Raw genomic sequence first — 13946 nt, 5'->3', positions numbered from 1 at the left:
ACACAAGATTTATAGTGGTTCGGCTTAATCCAAGCCTACGTCCACTCTCCCACGATAACAGCCTTCTTGGCTAGATTCCAATATGCAATCAACAAGAGATTACAACTTCGAGTGCAAACACTTAGTAGATCACACTATCTCACTAAGTCACTCTCTTGGTATTTCTCTCACGATTACAAACGTTTAAGCTCTCAAGAGACAAGTATATGATCAAAAGTCGCTCGACTTTGGAATTATAAATTCTACGCTCCGTCTCTTACTTGCTCATCGGTCCATGATCTCCTTAAATACTCCTCCACTTCCAAACTACCCGTTGGACAGTATCCCGGAGAATCGTATTCCAATATACCCATTGGACAGCTCTGTATCTAGAAAATTTGGTAGCCGTTGAGTGACAAAGGTAAAATCCCAAATTGATTCCGATCGCCCATACAAACGAAATCTTGGTTTCCATAAGTAAAGCTTCTTCGTATAGAAAGATCTTGTCTTCAACATCCAATTGTCAATCAAATAGATTGAGTCAATCAAATCAATCTTGATGTGGAATCCAAACCAGATCACTAGCCGTTATATGATTGGGCTTGAGTTACGTTCTATCGATTCGGATGTAAAGTCCGAGAGCAATAGACTTTACAATCTAAGTCTCGTAGACTTTACAATGGGTCCGAACATATCTCGCTTCGAACAGATTTAGCTTTAAGGTCTGTACTCGGTTCAGCTTCAAGCATAGAGTCGTCTTTCGGTTCAGCTTCAAAGCATAGAGTCGTCTTCGGTTTATCATTCACGTTCGATCCGGAATTAGTCGAGTGAGCAGACTTCGATGTAGAACAGACTTTGACACTAAAGTCTGGCAGTCTTCAGACTTTGAGTCTTGAGTCTGGCAGTCTTCAGACTTTGACACAGAAGTCTGGAAATCTTCAGAATATATTTTGGACATATGTTCCGTTCAGTCTTCTGGTCGTCTTTGACTTTGATAATATCCTCTACATGTTCTAACATCTGCATGGTATATTACTCAACCATTAAACATGTTAGTAGACTTTGATTTATTTTGTCATCTTCAAAACATCATAAGGGATTTCCCTAACAGACATAAGTCTAAATATTTTCATTGAAAGTCTATGTCTTATGATTCTTTCAAGTATAATCCTTGACAATGTCCTTTACACATTTTATCATTTGCATAGCAGCTTGTACACCTTTCATCTAGTTATTCAATTATTAATATACTAGTAGTCTTTGATTTATTTTATCATCTTCAAAATATCATAAAAGATTTTCCTAACAGCGGTTTCTTTGCTTGGTTTCTTGTTCCCTCGGAAATGTTTTTGGTGTGATTTTGAGACGTCGGGATGGATTGTTGCAGAATGATAAGACATATCCACGAGATTTCATGCAGAGAGGAAGAGTGAGGGTTTGCCTCAAGAGGGAGGATGGGACTCCGTGCAATCCAGCCATACCTTCTGGTAAGTTTGGTTAGCTTCTGCATTGGACCTGGACATAAGCTTGTCCGGAATTGGGGTTCGAACTTTTATTATTTTTCCGAAGATCGGAATGATGAAGTTAATTGCGCTGGAGCTATGAATTTGTTCATTTTAAGAAGTGGTGAAGCATTTCTGATCACTCAACTTGTCGTCTAATTTAACTTCGACAGCTAAAATTTAATTTGTTGGGCTATGATGAAGTGATTTAACTTCTTGTTTTTGTTACTGTAGCTTACTTCCCTATATGATGGGAATCGAAGAATGATGGTCGAGCATTGACATGTGACGGCTGTTATTCCTGTTTGCTGGTTTCAGATTGTTGTTCCTACTTGGTTGACTGTCCTCGAAATAGAAGGCTTCGAGAACTGTAACCATGAGTTTTTCTTGCTGGGCTACAACTCCATCGAGAAATCATTTGACAAGGGTGAACTAGGTGTAAGAGATCTTGGAGCTTTTAATCGAGCCTTGTTGGGAAAATGATTTTCGACAACAATTGTAGCAAGAAGATTATTCCTATTCGGCGGTGAACATTTAATGTTTGAGTTACAGGTTTTATAGTTTATAGAGGCATATAAGCGATGTTGGGATGACCTCTGTGTTGTGGTTGGTGATAGATTGGAACCCAAATCAAATCTGGCTGGATGTTCGATAATTTTTTGTGGGATGGAAACCCTAAGGTCACAAGACACGGGCGCCCGAGGTCGTGCAACCTTGGTGGCAGTCACTTGGGTCATCAACTCTTGCCAGCCCCTTGCCCGTTAAATATGGCCTTGCCGGCCGCTTTCATACAAAGAAGATGAATTGTAACAAAGAGGGGCAAAATCGAAACTAAAAAAATCGTGAGGTAATTTTGGAAGGGATTTTTTATTTTTTTTAATCCTAGTTTTAGTATTCCAAAAATGCTACTTCAAAAGGCTGGGTGTGAGTAACATCAGATTTTCAACATTCCCAAAGCCAACATTTGGCCAAAATCTACTTCAAAATGGTTACCAAAATCCTCAACATTTCCCCAAGGAGCCTTGCAGGCTAACATTCCCTTGGGAAAACTAAACCAAATGCACCATAAATTTGGAACTTCCAACTTATTAATTAAGTGGTAAAAATAATTAGGTTCACTTTTTAAAAATTAAAAAAAAATCCCTTTTCACTCTTTGTATGTATTTTAGTAATAATTAGGCTCACCCGCCACTGGCCAATGGGGCGAGTTTCGCTAGAGGCCAAGCCAGTGACCGGCTAGAGGAAGGAAGGAAGAAAAAAAAACATAAAGAAAAAGAAAATATAATAAAAATTTGAAATTTTATATATTAAAATATTATTAAAAATTATCAACATCAACGCCAATAACACCTCTCAATTGGTGAAACTTATAACTCAATTAGCACAACTAAAATGTTTATGACTAAATTATCAAAAATGCAATAGATTTAGAACTCTTTAGACAAATTCGCGACTTATTTTAGGAAGTTCATAATTTTCAGATAGGATACAATAGCTATGGATATAGAGCTGTCTTACAGTTGGCGGAAGACTCTTCATCTTGGAACGACTCTGAAGTCTCCTGCTCCTAGGGGCCTTATTCATTATAACGATACAGTGGCGGGACATAAAAGACTATAACCTAAAAGGCTCAAGCATTGCTGTCTGATACTCGGGCATTACAGTTCCGAATCGCGGGTCTCTGAATTTTCCTCTGAGTCTCCTGTAAAATATTTTGTTATTCCTCCAAAGAAGCTTTTGATATGCCTCCGAACACCCTGGAAAAAAAGATGGTTCAGCATAATGACTGTACATTGTATTTCTTGCGAGGGAAAAGGAAGAAGGAAGGGGGGAACCTCTTTCGAGGATTCGCGTACCAATTTCGAGTGCCAGTGTGTACCCTCGTCTTTGTCTTCCTCGCCGGAGTTTTTAGCGTTCGTTGATTCATCTGTTGAGTACATGTTCGTGCAGGGCGGTCCGGGCGTGCTCTGCAAGGAAACGTAACCGGTGTGTGAAGTCTGGATACAGCAAAAGCATCGGGCATCGCAAATGACCTCAGGGCGGTGGGGAAATGATTACCTCAGTCGATGATTTCGCGTTCCTCTCCACATCAGCCTCCTCCAATAGTTTCGGCATGAAAGCTTCTCCGGGAGTCCTATCCTGTCGCATGGCATTGGGGATAAATGCACAAGATCCTATTCGAGGATTGGTTTGCAGATGTGCACTCTAGTGCCATACGTATGTGAAATGTCCTCGTGATCTTATGACACGCAACGATGTCAAGATGACATTTGAAAAGCAGTAATGGTTCGTGTAAACAGCAAGAGTAAAGATGAGAAACGGGGGAATAGAATGTATCAGCCAACAAGAACCGATCCCTCCATATTGTTTTGAGTTGCATCTATCTTCATAAGCCTAACCACCGAAAGTTTGTGCATTTTCCGGGAAAGTTTATTCGAATATCGCTAATACCATGAAACTGAGTTCCACCTGCACGATGGATATGTACCTTAGGAATTGGAGGGGGGTCAAAAATGCATGCGTCGGTGACGTTTCCACAGAGAAAATCGACCATTCCATCAATTCGGGGGTTGGTTTTGTTTAGATACTCGAGATATATATCATCTGACTCGTTCAGGACCTGCACTTTCCAGTTGAAGGAACAGTCTTAATGTGGATCTAGCGTCTACTGCAAATCAGAAGTGAAAACACAAAGAATGCTTCGATAGCATGGATTTCCACTGAGAGTAATCCAATTAATGAAAAGAACAGAGAAAGTTCATCCAGCCATTCTTCCGTTGATATAAAGGCGACGGGCAGAGAAAAAACTTACGTTCAAGATCGCATAGGGAAAATAGGTTGATTGAGTTTGATTGACAAGATGCCACGGACGCTTAAAATTTACATGAAACGATGACTCGAGTAAGGAGTCGGTAAGAGCACCAAAGTCTCACCTCTTCACAAGCTTTTTGCAGAGTCTTGCACTCGGAATTGCAATATCCTTCACCATCTTGTTCTTCAAGCTGAAATAGGAATGGCAGAGCTGAAAATGTTGTAGTTATGTAGAAACCTCTCCATCCGTATGTATTGGCATTCAAAAGAGTAGCGCATCGACATTGTTCTCGCTTTATTTGTCTGTCGAACGCTTGTGATGAAGCTCACGACTAAAACGAACCGACAAGAACATGTAAAAGCATAAAGAAAATGAAATGTGTGGGCTGGTATATCTCTCCCAATGACGATGAATAATCTTGTTAATCTCCTAAGGTTAGTCCTAGTGGTAGTCCAGTGTCCTCGTGCATATGCTGATATCTGGAAACTGAATCGTGCATATAAAGCAGAGTGAAGAACACCAAGCATCTGCACTAACGGCTCTACCTTTAACTTATTCCCTTGCTCAACAATATCAATCTTGCGAATCCAGACAGCTTCCTTCTTTTCCGAATTACAAAGGTTCTTGGCGATCTCAGTTATCTGCTGCTCCGTGATCTACCAATCACCAACCAAAAAGAAAAAGAAAACCCAAAAAATCAATCTAAAGCCAATCCGAACAAAAATCAAACCCGCCTCCGCATTCTGCGAAGCAGCGACCCCAGCACCAGAAGAAACAAAGTCCGTACCTCTTCGGGAGAGATCTCAGCTCGCTTGCTCTGCACCTGGCAATACAGCTGAGACGCAAGCTTCTCGCAGACTTGACACTTTATGTACTGGACGTCTTCCTCCCGGGCGACCGGAGCCGGTATGCTGGAGCATACCGAGGCGGGCATCGAAGTCGACACAAGGATCAGGCATAGTACCAAGGGAGATGCAGCGTTGTTCTTCGCCATCTCTCTCTCTCTCTCTCTCTCTGTGAAGAACTAAGAAGCAGCAGCTGTGAAACTTTCCCGATTGAATGAAGCTCCAGTAGAGAATTAAAAAAAAATGCTGGACGGTGCTTTCACGTGTTTATTTCTCAGGTAATCCAATACGATTGCTCAAATATCCCGCCATTTTATATTGACCCCATTGCATGTGTTTCACGACGCTATTGACCTGGGACTCCTGCCTTCGCCGCTCCTACACTTGATAAAGACTTGTAATTAGCTACCTGCCGGACCACTATTGAATCTGCGTCGCAGAAATAATCAAAAGAGAATGGGAAAAATCTTATCTCAGCGATACCCAACTCTACAGTTTCTTCACCGACTCCATTGACTCCTGACCCTTTCACATCTGCATGCTACAGTTCTCCCGGGTTTTACCATCGAACAAGCGTTTCGTCGTCCACGTTCGACAGTTCTCTGGAAAACAGCGACTTGCTGATCCCTTTTCATATTGTTCATAAAGATTACACGGATGGTTTCAGTGGGATGAAAACGAATTATTTCATGGGCGATGCTAAATTTACGTACGAGGGAAACGTAGCTGAAGTCTTCCATCAGTAGACCAGCCACCGAAGTCAAGATTAGAAAGCCTCGGGAGGAGTTGCTCTCCCCTAATCTAACCTCGAGATGTCGGGTCATGGTACTTCTCGAAACGAAGTTTCGCGGGAGAAAAAAAGTCATGTTGCATTACCAATTCAAAACCGCTGGGCTTCCTTCTGTTCTACACACCTGAAGTTCGGAACAACAGTCCATTAGCTATATGCATCTGAATGTCCCTATGAGAAAGTTACATCCGAGGTGTACTTCGTTCCTCTCAAAAGATTTCGAGGCGGTCCAGGAGGATCACACTTTCTATCAATAGAAATTGGGGCTACTTTGTTCCTATCCAGACTACCTCTTACACTATGGAAAAAATATTAGATAAAAGTATGATGTCAAATGAGTGATAATACTCTCTCCCCTCCGATTCTCTCCCGTTCGCTCTCCCCTTCAAAACTTCACACTCCTCTTTCTCCGACATACGATGGAGCCCGCCGTCCAATCATGCCGTCGCTGCATCCTTCACATCTGTATCCGCTCTATTAAATTAATGTCTCGAGTTTGAGCCCTTATGGATTAGATTCATTAGAAGATTTTGATTTGTTCAAAATCTATTATTCTCAGCTGAATAAGATTTGTTCAGATTTGTTATTCTTGGGCGTTAGCTCTTCGAAATAGTCCAAGAGTGCATTGAAGTAGAGGACCCCAAGATTGACCGGCAAAAGTTTGGCACTAAAGAACAAATGATGGGCAGTTAGGCACCCTTTATTTTATTATTTATCTTTTGGGCGTAAATGCCACTTCGTACAAGAAAAGGAGAAAATGTTTCTTTTTTGGGTACATAGTAGAGTTGGCAAAATGGATCACTTATTTTTTGAATAAATTAGTTAAATAAGTTTAACAATTAAAAACTTAAGATAGGTGAGTCTTAAGTGGGTCTTAAATGAGTTAGATTTAAAACATATTTTCACCCAAAACCTCACAATCTCTCTCTTCTCTCTTTAACTTTACAAAAATATTATTTTATATTCCATGGGTATCAAAAAAAAAAAAAATATATATATATATATATATATATATATATTGTTTTATAAAAATCGAAATTATAATTATTTTTTATTTTCTTTTATTTTCTTCTTTTTTTTTCTTTTTTTTTTTTCCTTTCTTCAGCGAGCTCGAGCCTCGCCAACTGGGAGACTCAAACTCACCATCATCGGGCGAGGCTCGAGCCTCGCTAGATCCGGACGAGGGCGAGCTCGAGCTCGCCGGCGTCCGACGCCGGCAAGCCTCGAGCTCGTCGGATCGGCGAGGCTCGAGCTCATCAACGTCGGCAAGTCGAGCGAGCTTGAGGCTCACCGTGGTCGACCGCCAACCGTCATTGTGGCTGGCAGCCAGCCAAAGAAGAAGAACAAAAATAAAATTAAAAATTATATTTAAAAAACAAAAAATAATTAAAATTTTAATTTTAAAAAAATATAATAAAAAATAAGTAAAATTCGATTTTTTTAAATAAATTATTTTAAAATTTATAAAAATTGTCCATTAAATTTATGTTGTATAAAACTATTTTAGCAACACTATTTTATAAATATAAAAGAAATAAGCTTTCTTAAGTTTAGTTAAATTGGTCGAATATGGGTCGAGTCGGATATAAGTTAAATGGGTCGATTTGGAACGAACCATTTATAACCCAACCCAAACCCGACCTGACCCACCCGTTTAACGAGTCTAGGACATAGGGGTTGGATTTATTAAAGTAGTGGGCCCAAGGACAAAGTTGTTGACTCTCGGTGCACATAATAAAGCCAAACGTGGGTCATCTTGAAAACCTAGTGAACGCAAGAAGAGCCGCATGAAGAGGAAGCTGCCGTACACAAGAAATGACCAACACACTAAGTTCTATTTTCAGCATACATAGAGAGCTTGAACCGGTGATTTTGTGCTATAAGTTTATATCTTTAGTTGTAAATATTTTGGATTTGGACTTAAGACTAAGGGCAGGAAATACTCAAGTGTGTGATTCTCTGATTATAGTAAATTATTTACTACCGACTCTCCCTGTAAATGTAAATACCGATATTCAGATCAAACCACATAAATCTCTGATACCCTTATTATTCCTCGTATATTTCTATCTTATTTTTCGCATTGATTTATTTGTAAGACCATGTCATTTCCGTATAATATTTAGAACAGATGTCGTTATGAATGAAATTAAATGGACTTGACTATTAACGTTTGAATTGTGAGGATGGTTTAAATGATTTTTTTTTAATTAGTATACAAATTTCTTAAGAAGAAATAATTCATGTATAATTTGATATGTATATTGAAGAGTTTTTTTTTTTTTGTCAGTTCTACTCTATTCCTACTTTAACACTCACTCTCAGACTTTTGCTCTGACGTGGGAGTCGAAACTCACTCCTGAAATGAAATCGTCCCCACCCTAACCTCTCCTGAGAAGGTGAGAATTCGAGCCCCCCACCTTCTATTTCCATGTTGGAAGGTGGCCACTGGAGCAAACCTCAGTGATTGTATATTGAAGAGTTGAATTATGAGTTTTTGGTTGTGCTATATATATAAATGCATGGTGACTATTCGATCCGCTTACAAGATATGCATTACACACTAAACTATGGTTGCTCACCCCTTTCTTTCCAAATCTTTTCAGGATGCTTGGTTAGTGGCCAATAGAGCGAGAGTATCATCGTGAAAAATTTTGGAAGCTAGAGTTTTGAGTGATTGAAGGTTGCTTTTTCAGGTGAAAGGACGGTGCAGAGAAAATCAACCATTCCATCCCTCGGGGGTTGGTTTCATTTAGATACTCAAGATAAATATGACCAGAATCTTCCATGACCAGCACTTTCCAATTTGTTAAAAAGTGATCCATTTTTGGAAAGCTCTAGACTGCACCAGACCACACATGCTTAAGATTCTCATATATTGGAGAAATTTCTAGTACTATGTGGACAGCAAGTGTACATGTGAAGGAAGAAAAGCTAGCTGGAAGTTGGCTGAATAAAGTCAACAAAAGTGGCAGGGAGCTGCAGAGAATAGAAAAATGAAGAATAACGAAGAAGCAACTAGAAGATCCAAAAGAAGCTGCAACAAGCAGGAGACAAAGAAGCAAGCTTGTAATTTTATATTAATTTTGTACTCAAAATCAGTAGAGGAAGGCAGTGAGTCATGCCTATAAATAGGATTTGTGGATGTCCATTCTATGTAGCAAAAAAACTAGAAATACTCATTCCTTTGTAATACCAACTATCATAATAAAAGTCCTATTTTTACCCACACTCCCTAGCCGTTGTAGTCCATTTATATCCACCCATATTTCACACATACACACTTGCACACACACATGCTTCCGCAAAAATCCAACAGTGGTATCAGAGCCATGTCTTTGGTTGGTATTGGGCATTTGTCCTACCTACCTATTCCTAAAACTATCATTTCCAAATACCCAATAATTAAACCATGACCAACTCTATCTCGTCCTCATTTCTCATCCTCATTTTTTATGGGAACAACTATGACATTGGGAAGCAAGCTCGGACTATCACAAAAATGGATCAAGGAGAAGTGTTAAAAAGTGATCCATTTTTGGAAAGCTCTAGACTACACCAAACTACAAGCTTGCTTCTTTGTCTCCTGCTTGTTGCAGCTTCTTCCGGATCTTCTGGTTGCTTCTCCATTATTCTTCATTTTTATATTCTCTGCAGCTCCCTGCCACTTTTGTTGACTTTATTCAGCCAACTTCTAGCTAGCTTTTCTTCCTTCACACGTACACTTGCTGCCCACATAGTATTAGAAATTTCTCCAACATATGAGAATCTTAAGCATGTGTAGTCTGGTGTAGTCTAAAGCTTTCCAAAAATGGATCACTTTTTAACACTCCTTCTTGATCCATTTTTGTGATGCTCGAGCATGCTTCTCAATGTCTCAAATTTTGCTGTCGGTAGTGCTTTAGTGAATATGTCCGCAATTTGTTCTTCAGTCTTACAATACTTCAGCTCGATTTCTCATTTGTTTTGCACTCCATAAATGAAGTGATATTTTATGTCAATATGTTTTGTTCTTCCATGGAATATTGGATTTTTTGATATAGCAATCACCGACTTATTATCGCAAAGTAAGGGAGTTGATTCTATTTGTGCTTCGAAGAATTCTAGAAGACATTGGAGAAGCACAGATGGAATTAACTCCATTACTTTGCAACAATAAGTCGGCGATTGCTATATCAAAGAATCTAGTATTCCATGGAAGAACCAAACATATTGACACAAAATATTACTTCATTTGTGAAGTGCAAAACAAATGAGAAATCGAGCTAAAGTATTGTAAGACTGAAGAACAAATTGCGGACATATTCACTAAAGCACTACCGACAGCAAAATTCGAGACATTGAGAAGCATGCTCGGAGCATCACAAAAATGGATCAAGAAGGAGTGTTAAAAAGTGATCCATTTTTGGAAAGCTTTAGACTACACCAGACTACACATGCTTAAGATTCTCATATGTTGGAGAAATTTCTAGTACTATGTGAGCAGCAAGTGCACGTGTGAAGGAAGAAAAGCCAACTGGAAGTTGGCTGAATAAAGTCAACAAAAGTGGGAGGGAGCTATAGAGAATAGAAAAATGAAGAATAATTGAGAAGCAACCAGAAGATCCGGAAGAAGCCGCAACAAGCAGGAGACAAAGAAGCAAGCTTGTAATTTTATATTAATTTTGTACTCAAAGTTGGTAGAGGAAGGCGGTGACTCAGGCCTATAAATAGGAGCTGTGGATGTTTGTTCTATGTAGCAGAAAAACTAGAAATACTCATTCCTTTGTAATACCAACTATCATAATAAAAGTCCTGTTTTTTACCCATACTCCCTCGCTGTTGTAGTCCACTTATATCCACCCATATTTCACACAGACACACTTGCGCACACACATGCTTCCGCAAAAATCCAACACAGTTGAAGGAACAGTTCTGATGTTGATCTAGAGTCTACTGCAAATCAAAGTGAAAGGCATGAAGAATGCTGCAATGGCATGAATTTCCACTGAGAGTAATCCACTTACTGAAAAGAACAAAGAAAGTTCATCCAGCCATTCTTCCATCGATATAAGGCGCAGGGCAGAGAAACAATTTATGTTCAAAGATTGCATAGGCCAATAGGTTGGTCGAGTTCGATTAACAAGATGCCACAGAAGCTTAGAATCCACATAAAACAATGACTTGAGTAATGAGTAGGTAAGAGCACCAAAGTATCACCTTTTCACAAGCTCTTTGCAGAGTCTTGCAATTGGAATTGCAGATCCCTTCAGCATCTTGTTCTTCAAGCTGAAATAGAAGTAAAGGAGTTGAAAATACTGTGGCTATATACAAAACTCTCCATCTATATGTATTGGCATGCAAAACGAGTAGCCCATCGACATTGTTTGCACTATATTTGTTTGTCAAACGCTTGTGATGAAGCTCATGACTAAAACAAACCGACAAGAACATGTAAAAACATAAAGAAAATGAAATGCATGGGCTGGTATATTACTTTCTCCCTATGCAAATGAGGGAATGACTTCAAGTTCTGACAAGCAACATCCACCACCTAATACCATGTTCGGGTTACAGTTAATCCCGCTTTGCTCATACGCATGTGCTCACGACCAGCTCATAGCTCGGGTAATTGTGCACGTGCTTTTTCGTTCAAGGTGTTAACAAGCCCCACAAAACAGTCGAGTCTATTTCGCAGCAGCCTTAGTTCTCACTTCTAGGAAATTTCTCAGCAATGACAACGAATAATCTCTTCGATCTCCTTAGGTTAGTCCTAGTGCTAGTCCAGTGTCCACATGTATATGCTGCTATCTGAAGACTGAAACGTGCAGGTATAGCAAAGTGAAGAACACCAAGTATCTGCATTAACGTCTATACCTTTAACTTATCCCCTTGCTGAACGATATCAATCTTGCTAATCCAGACAGCTTCCTTCTTCTCCAAATTTCAAAGGTTCCGGGTGATCTTAATTATCTGCTCATCCGTGATCTACCAATCACCAACCAAAAAAAAAAACCCAAAAAATCAATCAAAAGCCAATCTGAACAAAAATCAAACCCACCTCCACATTCCGTGAAGCAGCGTCCAAGCACCAGAAGAAACAAAGTCTGCCCCTTTTCGGGAGAGATCTGAGCTCGCTTGTTCTCCATGTGGCAATACAGCTGGGACGCGAGCTTCTCACAGACTTGGCACTTTATGAGCTCAACGTCTTCCTCCTGGGCGACTGGAGCTGGGCTGGAGCACTCCGAGGTGAGCATCAAAGTTGATACAAGGATCAAGCATAGCACCACGGCAGATGCAGCGTTGTTCTTTGCCATGTCTCAGAAGAGCTAAGAAGCAGTAGCTGCGAGACTTTCCTGATTCAATGAAGCTCCAGTGGAGAACATGAGAATAGCTTCATGATGGTGCTGCTTTCATACGGATATCTCTCAGGTAATCCAACGCGATTGCTCCAAAAGTCCCGCCATTTTATCTTGACCCCATTGCGTGTGTTTCACGACGCTATTGACCTAGGACTTACTTCATCTATGATTGCCTTCATTGCCGCTCCTCCAGTAGATAATGACTTGTAACTGGCTGCCTGCCTAGTGCCTGCCAGTACATTCTTGAATTTTCGTAGCAGAAATAATCAAAAGAGAAAGGGAAGAATCTTATCTCAGAGCTAAACGTAGCTCTCCAGGTTCTTCACCGACCCTATTGACTCCTGACCCTTTCACAACTGCTTGTTACAGTTCTTCTGGGTTTTACCACCGAACAAGCGTTTCGTCATCCACGTTCGACAGTTCTCTTCAACTCGAATTTGCTTCCCAAAAAGAAAACGGTGTGACCTGACCGATCCCCTTGCATACTGTTCGTTAAAAAGTTAAGATGATTGGTTTCAATGGGATGAAACCAAATTTATGTCTGAAGTCTCCCGATCAATATAGACCAGGCATCAACGTCGAGATTAGAAAAATTCTGGAGGAGTTACTCCCTCCTAATCCAACCTCAAGATGTCGGGTCATGATACTTCTTGAAACGAAGTTTCACGAGAGAAACAAATCGTGTTGCATTTCCATTATTCAAACCACAGGGCTTACTTCTCTTCTGCACATCTGAAGTTCTGAACAACAGTCCAGCAACTCTCGCAGCAGACCCCTGTTACAGGGACGGAGCCTAATAAAGTTCTTGTTATGTTCCTATCGTCTTTTAACCATACTCATAAGCTATATACATCCGAATGTGTCGCTAGGGAAAATGCCTTTAGTTACATCCGAGGCGTACTTTGCTCCTCTCAATAGATTTTTAAGCTGTCCAGGAGGATCACACTACCAGAGAGAAACAGGAATTGGGGCTACTTTGTTCCACTCCGGGCTACCTCTTTTGCGATGTTGCATAGAAGCCCACTAAACGAATTTGCTTCATTGAATCTCTCTCTTGTTTTCTTTTGGGGAAAACCACGAACCAATACACTTTTGTTGACAAGCCTTGCCGTGGCTCAGTGTCGCCGGAGGCCAGCGACGCTCCAGTAAGGTTGCCGGCCCTCATCTGGCCAGTCGTTGGCCATAGCCGAGGCCGGCGACTGGCCAAAGGAAGAAGAAGAAGAAGAAGAAGAAAGGGAAAAAGAATGAGAGAAAAATAAAATAAAATAAAGAAATAGGAATTGATTCTATGAATTGTTCTCGAAATAAGAAGCTACTTTTTATACTTCTTGATTTTATTCCAAATCTATTTTGGAGAACAAAAATTTTACCAAACGAATTCTATTCTTTTTTTGTTCCGGGGAACAAAAGAACAGAATCAAACACTATTTGGAGTAAAAACAAATAAGCCCTTAATGTGTTGCTCTAACAACTAAGGGAGTTGATTTTTCGGCAGAAGCATACTTCATGACCCTTGATTATTTGAAGATGACGTGGAGAAGGATTGATTTCTTGCGTTCTATTCTTGAGAGAATTTTTGAGAGGGGGTACAGTTTCGTCTTCACGGTATGGCAATATCCATCTCTTTTCTGATATACGTTTTACCTGAAGATATTTGATTCTTGATTGGGGCAACAC

The 13946-nt window shown here is 40.1% G+C and overlaps 1 protein-coding gene across 1 annotated transcript; it reads right to left on the bottom strand.

Annotated features, from left to right (window-relative positions):
* Positions 1–2936: 2936 nt before the first annotated feature.
* LOC104436509 lies at positions 2937–5346 on the bottom strand. Its single transcript, XM_010049302.3, has 7 exons — positions 5081–5346; positions 4839–4949; positions 4415–4483; positions 3970–4101; positions 3540–3620; positions 3338–3448; positions 2937–3238 (listed from the first exon to the last, which is right to left on the bottom strand). The coding sequence occupies exons 1-7, from the start codon at positions 5285–5287 to the stop codon at positions 3140–3142; spliced, it is 810 nt and encodes a 269-aa protein (XP_010047604.2). The 5' UTR covers positions 5288–5346; the 3' UTR covers positions 2937–3139.
* Between the last annotated feature and the right edge of the window lie 8600 nt (positions 5347–13946).

The sequence above is a fragment of the Eucalyptus grandis genome, chromosome 3, assembly GCF_016545825.1.
Source record: "Eucalyptus grandis isolate ANBG69807.140 chromosome 3, ASM1654582v1, whole genome shotgun sequence".
NCBI classification, from domain to species: domain Eukaryota; kingdom Viridiplantae; phylum Streptophyta; class Magnoliopsida; order Myrtales; family Myrtaceae; genus Eucalyptus; species Eucalyptus grandis.
Note: the sequence above shows the minus strand (reverse complement) of the source record. Positions and strands in the feature narration are given on the sequence as shown.